The 20,020-nt window shown below is 38.4% G+C and overlaps 1 protein-coding gene and 1 long non-coding RNA gene across 2 annotated transcripts; both read right to left on the bottom strand.

Moving 5' to 3' along the window:
* Positions 1–9,856: 9,856 nt before the first annotated feature.
* LOC142985337 (uncharacterized) lies at positions 9,857–12,775 on the bottom strand. The gene is made up of 2 exons (XM_076133446.1): positions 12,452–12,775; positions 9,857–12,221 (listed from the first exon to the last, which is right to left on the bottom strand). Exon 2 carries the CDS (start codon positions 12,218–12,220, stop codon positions 10,277–10,279), a length of 1,944 nt encoding a protein of 647 aa, XP_075989561.1. The 5' UTR covers position 12,221; positions 12,452–12,775; the 3' UTR covers positions 9,857–10,276.
* A 2,775-nt stretch (positions 12,776–15,550) lies between these two features.
* Positions 15,551–19,105, bottom strand: LOC142985299 (uncharacterized). Its single transcript, XR_012960195.1, has 2 exons — positions 18,749–19,105; positions 15,551–15,844 (listed from the first exon to the last, which is right to left on the bottom strand). It is a non-coding gene; the product is annotated as an uncharacterized LOC142985299 (long non-coding RNA).
* Positions 19,106–20,020: the final 915 nt, after the last annotated feature.

The raw sequence follows: 20,020 nt of genomic DNA on the forward strand, positions 1-20,020 counted from the left end.
TTGTTCCTTATTTCATGTTGTAGTAGGTAGGTACAAGTCATGTGGTCAAGGGTATAGAGGTGTTGGGTGATGTAGATGATCGTGTTGTGAGTTTAGGAGCTAGTGTGTAGTTAGCAGAGAACTGTGAGTGCTATCACATATTTCAGTTGACAACTATTTGAATGCCACTATGCTGTACATTGTTTTCTTCCTTAGAAATAGGGATTAACATATTACATCAAAGGGGAAATGTACTGAATAGTGACAATCAAATTGATATATGGTAGTTGTCAACTGATATATGTGATAAGCCTGCTAAAGTGATAGGTGTTGTATCTTTGTAACACTCACTAGTATGTTGATTCATTTCACATGCATCAGGTTGTGGTTCTATTTCTATGCTTGAATAAGCTCAAGTTACTAGTATTTAATTTCTTTGTCATCATGGCATGTCCCATTAAAAGTGCCCCAATCCATCCTGTGGTTTGGATTGTGAGTTGTTAGATCACTAGCCCCCGGTTTCTGAGTACATTTAGTGGTAGTTTTATCTATTTAACCCTCTACTGCATGAATTATGAAGGAAACGATAAAAAAAATATTTTATGGTTATTGAGCCTTTATTTACTGACAAGATTAACTATAGAAAGGAAAAAAAAAAAAAACGGTTACAGGAACGAAAAAAAAATTAAGACCATATATGGTTCGTATGCATTCAAACAAATTATAATCAAAAGTACTAATGACATATATGGGTTTCTATGAAATAAGGAAATAATTTGAGCTTATAGTATCTCGCACAATAGTTTCAGTATTTATCATGAAAATCTGATAAACAGTTCCGTTTGTCGTTGTAACATAGAAAACCATAAATTTTTTACATTTTGTGTAAGTTTTTTGACCGCAACATTGACATTTTTGTCGGTTTTTCATCCATTCCATCCATATGGTCTATTTTGTCCGTTCTTACAGAGTTCAACGGCAGTTCTTGGTGTCTGACAGGAACTTTCCTTATTTTACTTGGACGATTGGGTGTTCCTGGATTAGATGAAGCAGGACTTCCATGGCCAGTAAAACTTATAGGCGTTCCGTCTCTGCTTTGATTACAGGGACGTCCGCTTTTTCGAATACTTACTGCTTTACCTGATTTGCGTAAGTGTTCTGAAACTGCTTGCTTAAAATCAAATAAATTAAATTCAAGGATTTACGTGCTTATAAGAGCCATAAAAGCGAGCAAGATCCATTCTGCAACCAAGGAAAAGCCATGCTATGCACACCACACAAAAAACTGATAGTGCATACGATACCATATATGGTCCACAGAAAAAAGTCAAAGTTTGGTAAGAATGCATGCGAAACCATATATGGTTTCCAAGAAAAAGTCCTTCAGTATGATAGAAATATGCAAAAAAGCTATAAAAAACTAAAACATTATTGAAATAGAATAGTAATAGCACCATATTTCATTTTTTTATCAAGCAAAACTTACCTGTATCATGTAGATAAACTTTTTTGAAAAATGAATTTGAAGACACTGTGTTGAACTTCGCACACGCGCTGATACAAGTGAGATTATAACGGAATTGAGGTTTGACCACCGACAATAAAATATTATTTTCGTATTACCAACATAATAATCTTAAGGTAGACGATGCATTTAGTTATTGTATTAGCATTATTACGAAGAAAAAAAATACTAAAGTTGCCGAACCATATGTGGGTTTGTATGCGGTAGAGGGTTAAAGTGTTAAATAGTGAGAAGAGAGAAATGCTATTGAATAGATAAACTACCACTAAATGTACTCAGAAACTCAAATGCCCTTTTTAGTAAACATTCTTGGCCAAATATCCCAAAAATAACCCAAAATAATAGTTTTATTTGTATAGAAACGCTATAACAATCATGAATTGTGATTGGAGTCTCCTTTTAGGCAAACAATGCCTGTGTTAGGAAACCCCGCTCTTTATACATCTATATTTTTTATACATATAATAAAAGTGTAAACTTTTACAAATAAAATGTTATATAAAAATCAAACAAAATTTTTACTTAATTTTTTTACTTAATATCTATAGGTGTGTTATGTGTGATGCATGTATGCTTGCGGTGAGATGTGATGTAATGAGATGTGATGTAATGAGATGTGATGTGATGTGATGTGATGTGATGTGATTTGATGTGATGTGGTGTGATGTGATTTGATGTGATGTGATGTGATTTGATGTGATGTGGTGTGGTGTGGTGTGGTGTGGTGTGGTGTGGTGTGGTGTGGTGTGATGTGGTGTGGTGTGGTGCGGTGTGGTGTGGTGTGGTGTGGTGTGATGTGGTGTGGTGTGATTTGATGTGGTGTGGTGTGGTGTGGTGTGGTGTGGTGTGGTGTGGTGTGGTGTGATGTGGTGTGGTGTGGTGCGGTGTGGTGTGGTGTGGTGTGGTGTGATGTGGTGTGGTGTGGTGCGGTGTGGTGTGGTGTGGTGTGGTGTGATGTGATTTGATGTGATGTGATGTGATTTGATGTGGTGTGGTGTGGTGTGGTGTGGTGTGGTGTGGTGTGGTGTGGTGTGGTGTGATGTGGTGTGGTGTGGTGCGGTGTGGTGTGGTGTGGTGTGGTGTGATGTGGTGTGGTGTGGTGCGGTGTGGTGTGGTGTGGTGTGGTGTGATGTGGTGTGGTGTGGTGCGGTGTGGTGTGGTGTGGTGTGGTGTGATGTGGTGTGGTGTGGTGCGGTGTGGTGTGGTGCGGTGTGGTGTGGTGTGGTGTGGTGTGGTGCGGTGTGGTGTGGTGTGGTGTGGTGTGGTGTGGTGTGGTGTGATGTGGTGTGGTGCGGTGTGGTGTGGTGTGGTGTGGTGTGATGTGGTGTGGTGTGGTGCGGTGTGGTGTGGTGCGGTGTGGTGTGGTGTGGTGTGGTGTGGTGCGGTGTGGTGTGGTGTGGTGTGGTGTGGTGTGGTGAGGTGTGGTGTCTTATCTTATCTTATCTTAGGGGTGGGGGTGCCAGTTAATGACTGGCTGACACTTCGACCATTTCTGATCCTTTGTGTCACCCCCTCCTTTGCTGCTCTAGACGTTGGGGGGCAGGGCAAAACTTATCAGTTTTGCTATGCACCCCACCGGAAGCAGCCTGTAGTCTTCTGGTTTAGGGTAACCGCATCCTAGAAGATCCATTCTTTTCCTTCCTAAAGCATCACACTCGCACAGTATGTGTTTCATGGTTTCTGCTTCTTCATTGCAGTGCCTGCATTTGGGGTCATCTATGGCACCTATTTTGTTTAACATGTAGTTCGTGCCGTAGTGTCCTGTGAAAGCACCAAGTATTTTCTTGATGCTGTCTTTGCTGAGGTTTATTAGGTTATTACTCCAGCTTTTGTTGACGTTATTTATGAACTGTTTCGAATGGGTGAGGTGTGGTGTGGTGTGGTGTGGTGTGGTGCGGTGTGGTGAGGTGAGGTGTGGTGAGGTGTGGTGTGGTGTGATGTGGTGAGGTGTGGTGTGGTGTGGTGTGGTGCGGTGTGGTGAGGTGAGGTGTGGTGAGGTGCGGTGTGGTGAGGTGCGGTGTGGTGAGGTGCGGTGTGGTGTGGTGTGATGTGGTGAGGTGTGGTGTGGTGTGGTGTGGTGCGGTGTGGTGAGGTGAGGTGTGGTGAGGTGCGGTGTGGTGAGGTGCGGTGTGGTGAGGTGCGGTGTGGTGTGGTGTGATGTGGTGTGGTGTGGTGCGGTGTGGTGAGGTGCGGTGTGGTGAGGTGAGGTGTGGTGAGGTGCGGTGTGGTGAGGTGCGGTGTGGTGAGGTGCGGTGTGGTGAGGTGCGGTGTGGTGAGGTGCGGTGTGGTGAGGTGCGGTGTGGTGTGGTGTGATGTGGTGTGGTGTGGTGAGGTGTGGTGAGGTGTGGTGTGGTGTGGTGAGGTGTGGTGTGGTGTGGTGCGGTGTGGTGTGGTGATGATTTGTGAGGTGATTTAGTTTTAGATCAGTGTATGTGTTTTATATAAATATATAGCTATCCTCAAGTTTCCTCCAAGAGGGCTTCGGTGTCATCGTAATTGATAGACTTTAGCCAATCAATTACAATTTTTTTACTTTCATAATTATTTTTATTATCCCTTTACACCACATAATAATAATGTAATAAATAAGTAAACTTTGTATCAAAAATTAGCAGTTATCATAGAATAATAAATTCTTTAAAACAGTTTCAGAGTCTCACTTACAATCTAACCTTATTAAAAAAAAATAAACATACTTTGGCAGAAAAGAACTTAATTTGTGACAATACACATAATTGTGTGCAAATATTATTACACTTTCAAAAGAACAATATTCATCATTCTTATATAAAATATGTAGCATCAATATTAAACAATGGAGTTATAAAAACTTGCGTAAAATGAGGGAATCAATCAAAATCAAATCATTTATTAATTTAGGTCAAATATTGACACTTATGATTGTATAGTTGGATCACTGTGTTGAGACGACGACAACTATAGCTGGGTTGTTGATAAATGAGTGGACTGTATTTAAAGGGAATAAAAATATATTTTCAAGAGTACAATCGAACGGCAAACAACGTAAATGTTAGGATGCGCGAGCGCATATGTTCGGTCTCGCTTGCTGTCAGGCACTGGCGGGCGGCCGGTCGGCGGGGCGCTGGCCCGCTGCGATGACGCAGCTGTTACCGCTCCGCGCACCGCGTTCCATCCGCGATCCCGCCTATGTGGAGCATGAGTCAACGACTCAACAATGATAGTCGTTACAATTACTGAATCTACCACTAGCTCGGAAAGGGGGTAGAGCCTTATGAGAAGAGCTAGCAACAAACTCTTTTCAATCGCCAAAAGTTTTACAATGTGGTTGATACAATAATTGATCATGTGAGGAGCTACCAACAATCAGCGATATAGACTAAACGTCAATTAAGTTAAATGAATATAACTAAGTTATTTATTAGTCTCTGATCATACCGTATGTTAAGAGCACACCTACTAGCATGTGATAATAAGAATATGGGCAGCAAGTGAGGACATTGGTTGTAACATTATAGAAGAAAAAAAGTGTCAGGTTTATAATTGAGTCTACTAGAATCAAAAACCGCAATGTCCATATCCATGTTTCGGCCACAATACATATATTTTGAATAATTGGTTGTTTGTAGGTTCAGCGGTTTATGTGATATAACAAAAATACAGTAAATATATCATGTAATGGTCGCATATTAATGAAATTATGTAGATTTACCACAGTTACAAGAAAATTGAATAAATAGTCTGGACTTTGCTGTTTTTGAAACAAACCACTGGATTTTGCTGTTTTTGTTGCACGCATTTGATGGACATTGCTTAATTTGAAACATACCTATTTTTATGTACTACGCCTGGTTAGTATTGATACTTTGAATAGCAAAGGCTATAAAAATTGTTGACGATCCCGTTTGTGAGTGTGGCATAGATAGGTATTGGTAATCTGAATAATTTTGAAAATGATCGGTACTTTTATTTAAAAATCTTTATTTTTATTTTTTTAAGACAACTCCCGCACTAAGAATTGCTCTTGTGTCGCGGGGACTTTTACAAACATACAAACAACGGACACAAAGCACAACCAGACCCGAAACAATTATTTGTGAATCGCACAAATAATTGCTCCGTGTGGGAATCGAACCCACGACCTCCTGTTGCAGTGGTATCAGCGTGGCGACCTAAACCACTGCAAATATAAACAAAATAATTAATGTCAAACTAAATTATTAATGATGACACCTCCTCTTGGATTTGGCACATGGATTCTTCACAGTTATTGTCGTCTCCGTCTTCGTCAACATTATGAGGTACAGGAATGTCGTGTTGCAGTACTCGAGCAAAATATCCTAAGGTATCTGAACTGCGCCAATCATCGCCGTAATGAGTTTTAAGTAATTGGCCGACGTCTCTCAGTTTTGTCTGTTTTACTGACACTCCTTGTGTCATTATAGTCGGTGCAATCATTGCAGAGGATTTTTTTTTTAACGCAAGTGGTCGCAGGTTCGAACCCGAGGCAACACACCAATGACTTTTCGAAGTTATGTGTGTATTAGAAATAATTATCACATGCTCAAACGGTGAAGGAAAACATCGTGAGGAAACCTTGCATGCCTAAAACTTGTTTCATACATTTATTGAGGACATGCAAAGTCCCCAACCCGCACTTGGCCAGCGTGGTGGACTCAAGGCCTAATCCCTCCCTCATTACGGGAGGAGACCCTTGCCCAGCAGTTGGACAGTAATGGGTTAAATTTATTTTATTTATTATATTTTTATACTGACCTAAGTCTTGCGATAGTGCAATTCTCCTCGAAGGCCCACCATATCACTACATCTGCTGTTTCTTTTTAGATAGAATCTTTTGCATTTAGCAAAAGGTAAGTACATGCCACTTACCAACATTTAAAAATATGTCTTTTAACGTACTTTTCCAGTCGAAGATTTGGCATGTAGTTGCTAAGTTAATAACCGTTGCATGTTGACTTACGAGTTCCGGAATATCCGACTATTGAAAAACGAAAAAAAAATACTTACAATTTAACGGAAGTACTTATTCCAGAATTTATTGATTCTATCGAAAGAAGATATAATAGCCGACCATTCCACCAATTCCTGAAGCTTTAGCATGAATAGGTCGAGAGATATAATTTTTTTTCTCATTTTTCGTTTTTATTTTTTTATTCATCTAAACCGCCGTAGTAGGTGGTCATTCCTACATCAAAAAATTGCTGATACTTTCTTTTATTTGCAGTATTATTTCTAAAACCTAACTCGTTGGTTTCCAGGAGATATTTGAAATTTTAAATTAAACTTTGGGTTGTCACTTTCGAGTATCCGAAAATTATATTAGATTATAAACTTTATTTGAAAAAAAAAAAGAGTTGGCTACAGTGTTGCCAACTTGGATTTTGAAAAAGGCGTAGGCCAGATTAGAAAATTACGTAGAAATAGTAAAATTTCCATATGAGAAATACGTAGATCTACGTACTTTTTTTTTTTTATTGAAATTAAGACAGTAGGGTAGGTAAAAGTGAATAAAACGACAATTCGTAAGACCCTAAAAGTTGCAGACAGACAGCAGATAGATAAAACTGGTTAGAGAGATATCTCCGTGAACAAAAATAATAATAAATAAATAAATATTCCAGTAGCCGGTTAGTTTTTACAATATCTACATTCTACATGTGAAACCACCACTTACAGATAATTTAAAAAAGTTCGCTACTTTCAGGGTCATCGATTTATTTAAATTATTCAATTTTTATTATCATTTTCAGACAAATTGAATTTATACATATATTTATTAAAATGTTTAATGTGTTCCTGCGAAGGCTCGCGGTTTATTTTTAAGCCACTTTTCGTGAAAAGTAAGCCTGTTAGCGTTTTTTTATTTACGGCAGACACCGCAGACAAGACGCCAAGACGTTTCGTTTTACACAGTCACATGAGTCTCAGTTCTTTTGAATTGACTGATGACTGACACTGTTTTTAAAATGAATGGCGTAATAATAAGTTGAGTGGCGAAGCGAGGCGAGTATGCGCTAGTATAAAACGGAACGTTTATTAACTTTTTTTTACGAAAGTAACAAAAATAATGCCCATTCAGTCTAACAACGGGATATGTTATTTTGCAATTGAATAATTTTGATATAAAATACGTAGATTCTGGGACTAAAGTTCGTAGGTTTGCGTGGAAGGCTTAAAATACGTAGATCTACGTAAAAAGACGTAGAGTTGGCAACACTGGTCGCGCTGCCGTCGCTAGGTTTGAGAATGGTAGTGATGTATTTTAGTTTAACGATGGACTCAGACGAAGAAACACTGCTCTTATTGTTACTATTAAAAAGAAAAAGTATTTTGAACAAAAAACGAAAAAAGAAGCCTAAGACAACGTTGCCATTATTTTGTATAACTCAACAAACTGAATTTTATAAAGTGAAAAGTTATATTGTAGGGATTTACAAAGCAGCGCGACCGCAGCGCTGCCTCCGCGCGGCATTTAGCGGCAAATTTGAAGGCGCCCTAATAGCTCACATGTTCCAATGTATCGCGTGTGGTTACGGGTTCATTTTTATCCGCCATAAAGTCGAAGTCATCATACGCAAACCACTTTGATTTATATGTATCTTGAGCACCTGAAATAAACAAGTTACTCATTAAAATAACCACGTGTATTTCTAACAGCTTAAATGTAAAAAGTGAAATCACGTGAAATCCACAGTAAATATTATGATGTAATTACTTATAATAAAATATATAATTTTAATACCTACAGATAAAAAGTAGCTTTGTTTTCTTACCGGATCCAGTTATACGGCTTTGCTTCTCTCTATATTTTTCCCTTCTGTAGCCTCCCGCCAAAGATCGCATTTTTTTCTTTAGGTTCTCGATCGACTTATTCCCCATTTCACGAGAAATCTGACGCCAAGCATCGTCTCTAACACCTCTATTGGTGAATTAGAATCTTTGGGATCCCATAAACATTTAAAACGGCGTAAAATTTACTTAACGGATAGATTTTTTTAATTTTGTTTAAATGGATTCTATAGTAACCCATCAGGCTTTGCTTCTTTTTTTCATTTCTTCAATTGTTGTTTCAAAAGGTACTAATTCCATCAGTCGACGCCAAGCATCACTTTGCGATCCTCGATTCTTGTAACTTTTCAGTTTTGGATCCCACGAACATGGTTCTGTTTGCAGAAGCTCCAGAAACGCAATTACTTTCTCGTTACTCCACTCCATAGTATGTATTGCAAATACAAAACACGTGCGATCCCGTCGAGCTCCCGACGCACACTGACTGGCGTAGTGTGACCGCTTTATCGCATTAATTCTCGCGTTATTCTCTTTGATGTACCGCCACTTGAGTTATCGCCTAATGTCAAACGACAATGTAAATGCCGTTGTCAAATTATTGCGTTAAGTCGTGGCTACATCTACGGTTAACGTCCTTTAACGCGATAATTAATGGCATTTCCCGGTAGTGTGGCCCCAGCATAACAAACAAAATCCACATTAATTTACATATTCAAAATAGCAGCAGTAGTATGTAGTAGTAGTAACTATAAAATTAAAAATAAACTCATACACAAACAACATATAGCTTGCATAAAACTGACCTTAGCTCTTCGGCAGTGTAATCTATTCTTCTCCCAGAAGAGCTAGTATAAGTGGTAGTATAAGTGGGCTCATCGTCGGACGACGACGAATCCACATATCTAGGACTTGATGTCTCAACTGAAACAGCAGCCCCACTGGATCCAGCAGCCCCACTAGGACCAGCAACTGGTTCGTCATGCGACGGCACAGCAGGGAGCACAAGTGGCTCATTAGAGTCCAACACTTGCACTCAACTCAAAACGATCTCGACTGTAAAGCGAACAAACAATGACTGAAGTTGACATTTGACAATACTCATGAAGCGACAAAACAAAATGGCGTCGCGATTTGCGTTTCGTTACTTTTCGCTACTACACAATTTCACTTTTTTATTTATTTAAAAGTGCCCCAATCCATCCCGTGGTTTGGATTTTGCGTTGCTATTGATTTAACCCGGTTTCTGAGTACATTTAGTGGTAGTTTATCTATTGAAAAGTGTTAAAAGTCACTTAAAAAAAATGCTATTGAATAGATAAACTAACACTAAATGTACTCAGAAACCAGGTGTAAGTATTTCTTGCCCTTATTAGTAAACATTCATGGCCAAATATCCCTTTCCAACCGGCTGACACATGTTCTATTTTGAAGCATGTAATTTGCATGCAGTGTGATTATACAAAGGAATTATAAAAACTTGTGTAGAAAGAGGGAATCAATTTCTTTGTTAGTAGTTCTTTGAGATCTTTTTTCTTATTTTCACTAAGCTGTCTTTGGCTAGATGCTTTATCTAGATTAATCGCAGTTATTGGGTCCATTTTTTTTCTTTTGTTTCTTATATCAACTTTTTTAAAATTAGTATTACTTGTGATAGCCGAGTGGATTAAGTTGGCATCTCCCACGCAAGTGGTCGCAGGTTCGAATCCGAGGCAATACACCAATGACTTTTCGAAGTTATGTGTGTAGGGTAAGAATGGGTATTACCGGTCGCTTAAGGAGAAATAATCACAAATCAAATAATAATCAATATTCCTTTATTAATCTTATCGATAACAAAACTTTAGGTAATCTTCTAACTAAATCACATTAATTGAGATCAATAACTGAAACAATTTTGGCATAATTAGTCTTAAAAAAAAAACTACTTTGACTGGTATTCGACACCACGGAGGGTAAAACCAGTCAGTCGGTTGATAATACCGGTCAAGGTTTGTTATGGCATAAGTCACAGATATAACCCTCTGGAGAGTCACAACCAGAGCATTCAGCATGTGCCCAGAGGCCACACAGTACACATCTATACCACAGCCCATATCTATTATTTTGCCCATAATCATCGCAAATGATACATTTATTTTCATAATCATCATCAGCATCAGTGTCTTCATCTTCACGTAAGTCTGTCATTTCTATTTCCGAGTCCGATGTACTATCATTACGCTTGTTTTTGTCTTGAAGCACTCTTCTTTTAGCCTTTTTCACTTCGATCGATTTTCCTTTTCTTTTAATTGTCTTTTTTTCAGGTTCTATTTTAAGTTTTTTCTCTTTTAAAATTTTTCTGTTTTCTTTCTCAATCAATGCTTGTTTGTTAGGAGTTCCTGTCAGGACTGATGCATGCTGCTTGCGAGATAGTATATTTATTGTCTTTTCCATCGACTTACTTGGCAGTGGCAGAAGATCCCTAACTGTGATAGTATTACCACTTCCTGAGGTAGAAGGAATGGGGTTTGTATAAATATTGGTCGGCTGCTCAAATGCGGAAATTATTGGTGTATTATTTGTTGAGACTGGTTCAATTACATCAATAAGAGATGGTGATTTAGATAAAATGGTCTGACAATGAGTTGGTGGGTCATGTGTTATTGATTCATCTAATATGATTTGGGCTTCTGGTGTCTTGTTATCCCGGTCTCTTATTTCTTCTGTCGAAACTACAACTTCGTTACTATTTAAAATTTCAGCAGCCACAAAATCTTCGTCTGTAAATACGTCGGGGTTTAAAGGATATATTCCTGTAGCAGCAAAACCTGCTTCAGCTTTTGGAATGGTTGCTATTTTTTGAAAAGCTTTTCTGAACAGTGAAGCGAGATCATTTTGTGTTATCTTTTTTCCCAATTGATTCTTTATAAAAAGATTACATTCTTGTTTATAGGCTGCTTTCAATGGACCATAGACGGAAACATCTAGGGGTTGTATTCTATGCGAGCCATGTGGTGGTAATGATAACATCACTATGTTGTTGCCTTTGCAAAATTCATAAGCTCTCAAAGAAATGTGGCTTGCATGGTTGTCCAGGACCAGCATTATGGGCTCGTTTTCTGAAGGCTTGGTGAATTCTGCAAAATGCTTAAGCCAATCTACAAAGAGATCTTCATTAATCCAGCCATTTTTCGAGCACCGATAGACTGCCCCTCGAGGGCCGTCTGTTTCTAAAGCAGATGAATGTCTCTGTCGTGGATAAATTAGCATTGGTGGGACGTAGACTCCGGTAGCATTCACAGCACACACAGCTGTCACAGTCTTTCCTCTCTCTCCGCTAGTAATAGAACCTACACGTTTCTGTCCTTTCTCTGCCACAATTTTTCCGGGGTCTTGCACTGCGGAAATCCCAGTTTCGTCTACGTTCCATATTTTTCTTGGCAGAAACTTGTATTTATCCATTAGCTCTGTAAGAAGTTTGAAAAACATACCAACTCCGTTTTTGTTAAAAGCAGTTGCTCTATTCAGAGCCATACCTTGAGCTTTCCTGATAGATAAGTGATTTCTTTTTATAAATCCTTTGAGCCAATCCTTGCCAGAAAGTTCAAAAGTGTCATTAAAATTATGCTTAATGTTATTTTTTACAGCATATTCGTATGCCATTTTCCTAATTTGAAGCAAAGTGCACCCGTAAAATATTTTACCAAGGAACTTAACCTGCGTAGCCATTTCTTTTTCTTGCTCCCTCGTGAAGACAGTGTTTCGTCCCAGTTGTGGTTTATTACTGTTCTTGTTCTTTATCCTTTCTTGAAGCGTAGAAAACGGTACACCACAAGATCGCGCTGCTTCTCGAATAGGTTTTCCATCCGCCACCAGGTTGAACCCTCTGCGTAGTTGATCTTGGCTCCATGACGCCTTTGAAACTGGTTGGCTTCTTCTTTTAGGCATTCTTAAATAATAAACAAACATAAATAACAATATTTTTTACTTATTTTACATGCGGGTAATACCGGTCAGCGCGACCGGCATTGCCCGACTAGAAACATTTCCGTAAATAAAATTCTAGGTTAAAAACTCGTCGAGATTAGTTCAAAAAAGAATATTACTTTGAATGCTTAGCATTTATGCTACAATAATCACCAGTAACAATGTTAGAAATGTGAAACAATAAATACTCACCTCTTATTGTTTTAACCCGAAAAATTACTTCAACTGGGCGCGAAAACAAGTGACGTGCGTTCATTGCAAATGGCGGCTTGGAATGAAGCGGGGGCCGGGGCGTTCGCGCTCGGCTACATCATGCGACGCGCTGTGTATGTGTGCGTGTGCGGAACGTAGTAGTATGGAAGATTTGATTTATTACCGTGACGTCGAGTCCCGTCACGTCGAGTTGCCGCCACGTCTACTTCGGAAACTGACCGCTTTAATTCCCGCCATGTCGAGTCTTTAAAAAAGTCCCTGTTATTACCGCCACGTCTACTTTAACCATTTTTAATTGTACAGTCGTGTATATAATCCAAACCCATAGCCAAAATGAAAAAAATACTGCCTAGTTTTTACTGCAATACATAAATATTGCAGTTTCAACGAGGCATATAAGCATTTGAGTTTTGACACAAGTGGCAACTTATTGTCAGTGTAAAAAAATAAGTAATTTGCGATGACCGGTAATACCTTCTGACCAGTATTACCCGGTTCTACCCTAATAGCCGACCATTCCACCAATTCCTGAAGCTTTAGCATGAATAGGTCGAGAGATATGATTTTTTTTCTCATTTTTCGTTTTTATTTTTTTATTCATCTAAACCGCCGTAGTAGGTGGTCATTCCTACATCAAAAAATTGCTGATACTTTCTTTTATTTGCAGTATTATTTCTAAAACCTAACTCGTTGGTTTCCAGGAGATATTTCAAATTTTAAATTATACTTAGGGTTGTCACTTTCGAGTATCCGAAAATTATATTAGATTATAAACTTTATTCGAAAAAAAAAAGTATAAACTTTATTTGAAAAAAAAAAAGAGTTGGCTATTCGAAAGGAAAATGCATTTGAATTTGTAGAATATTAACTAACCGAACTAAAATTCACTTTCATTGTTAGTTACGATTAATTAAATGTGCGAATAATCATCTATGGCTAAGTTTTCTTCATTGACAGGTCTTAACATAGACAATGCGGCCGGTGGCAATGGGATTTTTTTTAGCCTTCTTTTTTCTTTCCACGAGATTGTAATCAGAGACAATTGGGTCTGACGAAACTAAAGCTCTGTGAAAAAGGTCAAACATCGCTGCTTCACGAGATTTTTTTCTGGTATGGCGCTCTCTGTCAAACCTCCAAAATTTGTTGCGTGACTCAGCCGCTTGTTCAGAGATACTTGTTTAGAAATAATACTGCAAATAAAAGAAAGTATCAGCAATTTTTTGATGTAGGAATGACCACCTATACTACGGCGGTTTAGATGAATAAAAAAATAAAAACGAAAAATGAGAAAAAAATTCATATCTCTCGACCTATTCATGCTAAAGCTTCAGGAATTGGTGGAATGGTCGGCTATTATATCTTCTTTCGATAGAATCAATAAATTCTGGAATAAGTACGACCGTTAAATTGTAATTATTTTTTTTTCGTTTTTCAATAGTCGGATATTCCGGAACTTTGACACTGAATAAAAAAAAAGTATAAGTCTTAGCGAGCCCGGAGTTTTACTCTAATCCTCAGAATGGTATACTCTATCGATTAATTCATTAAAAAGACGAAACAAAAATTGGGTTTAACACACTGTGCGGCGCATCCATCAGCCATAATCCGAAGTATATTACATTCAGGTGTAAATTCAGTATTACAAAGTCGATAAAAAACAGCAGATGAAATTAGATTTGAATCCTTTGCATATTCATCTTCGGTCCAGCAGTAACTGAATAGGTACAATTCTTATACGATGCTACAATGGTGTATATTCGTTCCTGTTATCAATCGATATTGCGTCCAATGTTCATCAATTTGACGTTTTGGTGATAACTACAATTTATCAAGTGTATAGCGAATAACCTTCTGATTTCTATCGGAGTTGTTCTACGTACGTTATATCTACGTAAATTATAAATATTTGAACAACGAGCATTCATTTCAAAATAGTCCTGGTCAAAGTAGTCGTGAATGTATTCACTACACGTCCTTACTGGTCCCGATGGTGGGTTAGGGAAGTTATGGTTCTTATCAGCGAAGGCTGGTTGCTGCCACATACCAGATCGACGAGTAAGTGAGTTTTCACTAATTACCTGACTTGTAGATGGTCTCTGCTTCGTTCCTGTTGTCAGTCAATATTGCCTGCGATGTTCATCAGTTTGACGTTTTGGTGATAACTACAATTCTTATACGATGTCAGGTGTATATTAGTTCCTGTTGTCAGTCAATATTGCCTGCGATGTTCATCAGTTTGACGTTTTGGTGATAACTACAATTCTTATACGATGTCAGGTGTATATTAGTTCCTGTTGTCAGTCAATATTGCCTGCGATGTTCATCAGTTTGACGTTTTGGTGATAACTACAATTCTTATACGATGTCAGGTGTATATTAGTTCCTGTTGTCAGTCAATATTGCCTGCGGTGTTCATCAGTTTGACGTTTTGGTGATAACTACAATTCTTATACGATGTCAGGTGTATATTAGTTCCTGTTGTCAGTCAATATTGCCTGCGATGTTCATCAGTTTGACGTTTTGGTGATAACTACAATTCTTATACGATGTCAGGTGTATATTAGTTCCTGTTGTCAGTCAATATTGCCTGCGATGTTCATCAGTTTGACGTTTTAGTGATAACTACAATTCTTAATAACCTCAGGTTCCGGACTCTTTCATATCGGTTGTCTTTTTCTGACCATCGCTCGCATTCGTCGTGGTTTTTATCGCAATAGCAAGTGGACATCATCAAGACTGGTTTGTTGTCTAGCCACATAGTAACAGCGATGTTAACATCTTCTCTGACTTAAATTTCGCTACTTTCTCTTACATTCTTTCGGAATACTTTTTCTCCTGTTAAAACGCAATATTTTGGGACTCTATTTTCCATAACTGTACCTGTGGCATGGAATTCGCTCTTCAATAGCTCGTCACACAGTTTAGTTGAGGTAAAGAAACGATCAAAGAACAAGTGCCCAGGAACCAAGGTTTGAGTCGAATGTATTCAGATTCATTTATTTGCTTTACATGTACACTGCCGGTCAAAAGTTTGAGACCACCTACATAAAAGAAGGAAATGGAATAAAACTCAAAATATAAAACAAAATATTTAATTATTATTTAAAATACTTATTTACTAATATACATACTTCTAAAATAAAACAAAACAGTAGAGAAATTACAATGGTATACATCAAAAATGCCCTTCATATCTTAAACTGATTTTTCGTCAAAAAATCCACCTTTACACTTTATCACTTTTTTCACTAGTCTCGGCATACGAGCAATTAATTTATTTATTGTCTCTGGTGAATTATTATTCCAGCTCTCCTGTAAAGGTCATAGCCCACTTATACGACTGCTCCAACACTGCTCCCACCCAACACCGCCCTAAAAGAAGGCGAAGGCACACATATAGGATCACTTAGGAGCAAAAGAAAACCATCGTTTGCATAGAATGCAGAATTTATATTCAATGTAATATACATAATAGAAATCTATCATAAATAATATTACGATGTCTTAGATATTTATTATCTAAAAATTTTTCAAGTAATTATAAAATAATGAATTATTTAAATATCTAAAATGTAAAGTGAACAATCAATTACAACAGAACTTATTTTTAAAAGAATCTACATAAGACTGAGCTTTCATAGCTATTTACATTTACCAACGCATTTTTGAGCTCGCATCTGTACCTAAAAAAGACTTTCTTCAACAATTATAAGCAGCGGTAATTGAAAAAAATATTTTTATTTTCGTCATCTTCCTAGATTTACATTTATCTACGACACATATGCAGTGGAAAACATCACAAACATGGTTTAACATCTCGGAATTCTGGAATCCATGCTGATGAATGGTGATGCATGTTGATGAATGGTGTTGATCTCAAGTAACAGAAACAATGTGTTAGTGATATAAATATGTAACAATAATGATTTTTAATAAATATATAATATATATTACATAATAACACATAAATACAAATGAGGAAGCAAAAAATAAATAAAATAGATTAAGTATTGAGTTTATAAAATATATAAATAGATTATAGAGTTTCTAAAGTGTGGAATTCTTTCCAACATTGACCAACACAAAGAAAAACTTTGCAGTAGCTGCACTGAATGTTGGTGTCCTTTCTTTCTTTTCTTGCTGAGCAACGGGCACAACGTCCTCGTTGAAAGCGCACTTGTTTTGTGTTTCGTTCACCAGGAACTTCTTTGTGCTCAGGAAAGTGAGCAACAGATGTGTTTAATCGGGCACAGGGATTTCCCTGGCGGCGCTCTGAACGAATCGATAAATTGTTGCCAAACTCAACACAAAGTTCTTCCGCGAGTTTATAACGAAATTGCCGGTGCGTAATTTTTCTGTTTTGGCCAATGTTGGAGCAATATATAATATAAGAATTTAGAATAGATATGTTTAATAACCGGCGAAAGACTTTTGTGTACCATTTAATTCCACGTTTCCTTTCTAATAAATACATCGATAGTTTTTGATCCTTGAGATCAACACCACCCATAAATGCGTTGTACTCATGGATGACCTCAGGTTTTTCAATATTCTCCCCTGCTCGCCTACCTGGAGCCAAATTGGCGTTGTGGCAAGTCGATACTGTTGTAACCAGTTTAACATCTTTCCAGGCGACCACGGAAACATCACCACAGTGTCGGCTTACTACAGCGCCTCTTTGCATCCGCTTTTCATTTAGATTTTTTATGTCCAGAGGACAGTCGACACGCCGTCGGTTTAATGTTCCGACGACGTCCGTCTTCTGAGACTTTAAAAATTTAGACAAAGAAATGGAATTATAAAAGTTGTCCATAAATAGTTTATAACCTTTCCCAAGATAGTCCTTAAAAAGCTCAAGAACTATCTTGGCTGTGGCAGATGTAAATCCAAATATAGTTTCAGCTGATGTTCCTTTGCCTGTATAAATAATTATATTTAATACATAGCCGGTTACCGCCTCGCAGAGTTCGTAGCTTTTAATGCCGAATCGTGCTGCTTTGGTACGAATACATTGGATCCAACTTAAACGCCCCTTCCAAAGCAGCAACGATTCGTCAATACTTACTTCTCTGCGAGGCGTGTAAGCGGCTTTGAATTTTGTATTTAAATAGTCTAGGACTGGCTTGATTTTCGCAAGTTTGCGTTCGGGACCATGACATTCAATTGTTTTATTATCGACAAAGTGCAGGAACCGCATCAATAGAATAAACCGGTCTTTTCGCAGTATTTGCCGAAATCCTGGCATTCCCAGGATTCCAGTAGACCAGTATTCGTCAATGCGGCCCCTGACACACATGCCCATTAAAATAATTACTGCTATTAAGCGGTACATTTCGGCTACCGTAGTTTCAGTCCACTGGTGCAAACGGCTATGCGGTGGTAACTCATCTTCAAATTCAAAATAAGATGCTATGTGATCTTCGGCAAACCTATTGCTTTCTTTTACGATCATTTTCATTAGAGTCTCGTCCCAAAATTGAGTGAACAGCTCTATAGGGCGTGTTCCTTCAATTTTGGGACCAACATTCTCTTGAAAATTTTCTGGAGTCCCCCTAAAACTAGCAAAATCGTCCGTCCATTCAAAATTATTATTTGCCGCTGTGTCCTCAGTATCAGCTAAAATAATTTCGTCTTCTTCTGGCTGAAGTATTTCGTGCAGCTCTTCTAGAGTCAAGGGCACGTTCTCCTCGTCTTCGCTCCCCGAATCCACGGCAAGAGACGCAGCAAGAGGTCCGTCAAAAATAACGTCTTCATCCTAGTAAACATGCAAAGAGATCATGCCAAAGCACCCAGAACACGGTTAATTGCACAACAACCATTTAGTTTTATACATCCAAATCAAACAACTCAAACACTGTTAAATCAAGACCCCCAAAACATAGTAGCATAGTAGTTAGAAAACATAGTTAGTTGCATAGTTAAGTAATTAATAATCGCAAACAAAAAACATGCAAAACACAATTGACACAACATTTCCTAAATTAACCCCTCAACTCACATGCTGCCTTAGATTCTTCAATAGAAATGGCATATTTTCCCACGGTAAAATGTAGCCAAAGCCACTCTCCAACCCCCATAATAGTTAGTAATGGGTTGGAGAGTGTTTTTTTGAGTAGCCCCATAAATATAAAATCATACCATGCCGATGCTCTGTTGTGACATGAAACAAGGACAAACAAACATACTTTCGTAGCAATAAAATAAACACGCTTACTAGATCATGGTCTTGTTCTGCAGGAAAAAGATTGCGAGGTCTAAGGAAAGAAATATGCTTACTGGTTCATTTTCTTGTGCCGCAGGAAACAGCTTACGCGGTCTTAGGGAAGGCTGTATGTGATCGGTAAATGTTATTCCGTCGGCGACGCTGATATTTTGAGGGCGATGACTCTGTAAAATATGGTTCAATGAATTATTTAAACAATAGCACTTTTATTTTCAGTAAAACCTGTTATTGAGAGATGAAAATAAAACTATTTCTATTTCAAAAAAGTCGTGATCACTAACACTGTATTTAAAAATCTTTATAAATGCGAATGCTTGCCTATGTTGAGGGACAAATGTTAAAGGTGTTTTATTTATTACGTACTCGAAGCCTCCCCGATGCAGTTCTTTCCAATAATGCTCCTTCGTCGGTTACCCTCAGACTTCCATTCGGCGTAATGACCACTTGCCTGCCGATCACTAGTGTGTTATTTTCACTCGTGCTAGGCGTAGCGTCCATTTTTTTAAAACTACAAATACAAAAAGTATTATATTTAAGTGTAAACTTAGTTATAATAATATAAACTTGATTAACTGGTTCAGTAAATCATCGTCTATTAGGCAGAAGGTCAAAACACACAGTTTGTTTATTATGCTTTTCGCCGTAGAGGAGTTACCTCGTGAGGAGACAATCTTGGCTGCAGCAAAACATCATGACAGAAATCTGGTGCGGCTACCTAAACTGAACAGCCACACAAAATTTAGTGTCTCAGCTGTTCGCCGTTGAAGAGTTGCCCCTTGAGGAGACAATCCTGGATGCAGGGCAACATCACGGCAGAAATCTGGCTAAGCTACCTAAATTGAACGCCTACACAAAATTTGGTGTCTCAGCTGTTCGCCGTTGAAGAGTTGCCCCTTGAGGAGACAATCCTGGATGCAGGGCAACATCACGGCAGAAATCTGGCTAAGCTACCTAAATTGAACGCCTACACAAAATTTGGTGTCTGAGCTGTTCGCCGTTGAAGAGTTGCCCCTTGAGGAGACAATCCTGGATGCAGGGCAACATCACGGCAGAAATCTGGCTAAGCTACCTAAATTGAACGCCTACACAAAATTTGGTGTCTGAGCTGTTCGCCGTTGAAGAGTTGCCCCTTGAGGAGACAATCCTGGATGCAGGGCAACGTCACGGCAGAAATCTGGCTAAGCTACCTAAATTGAACGCCTACACAAAATTTGGTGTCTGAGCTGTTCGCCGTTGAAGAGTTGCCCCTTGAGGAGACAATCCTGGATGCAGGGCAACATCACGGCAGAAATCTGGCTAAGCTACCTAAATTTAACGCCTACACA

The sequence above is a fragment of the Anticarsia gemmatalis genome, chromosome 29, assembly GCF_050436995.1.
Source record: "Anticarsia gemmatalis isolate Benzon Research Colony breed Stoneville strain chromosome 29, ilAntGemm2 primary, whole genome shotgun sequence".
Lineage (NCBI taxonomy): Eukaryota > Metazoa > Arthropoda > Insecta > Lepidoptera > Erebidae > Anticarsia > Anticarsia gemmatalis.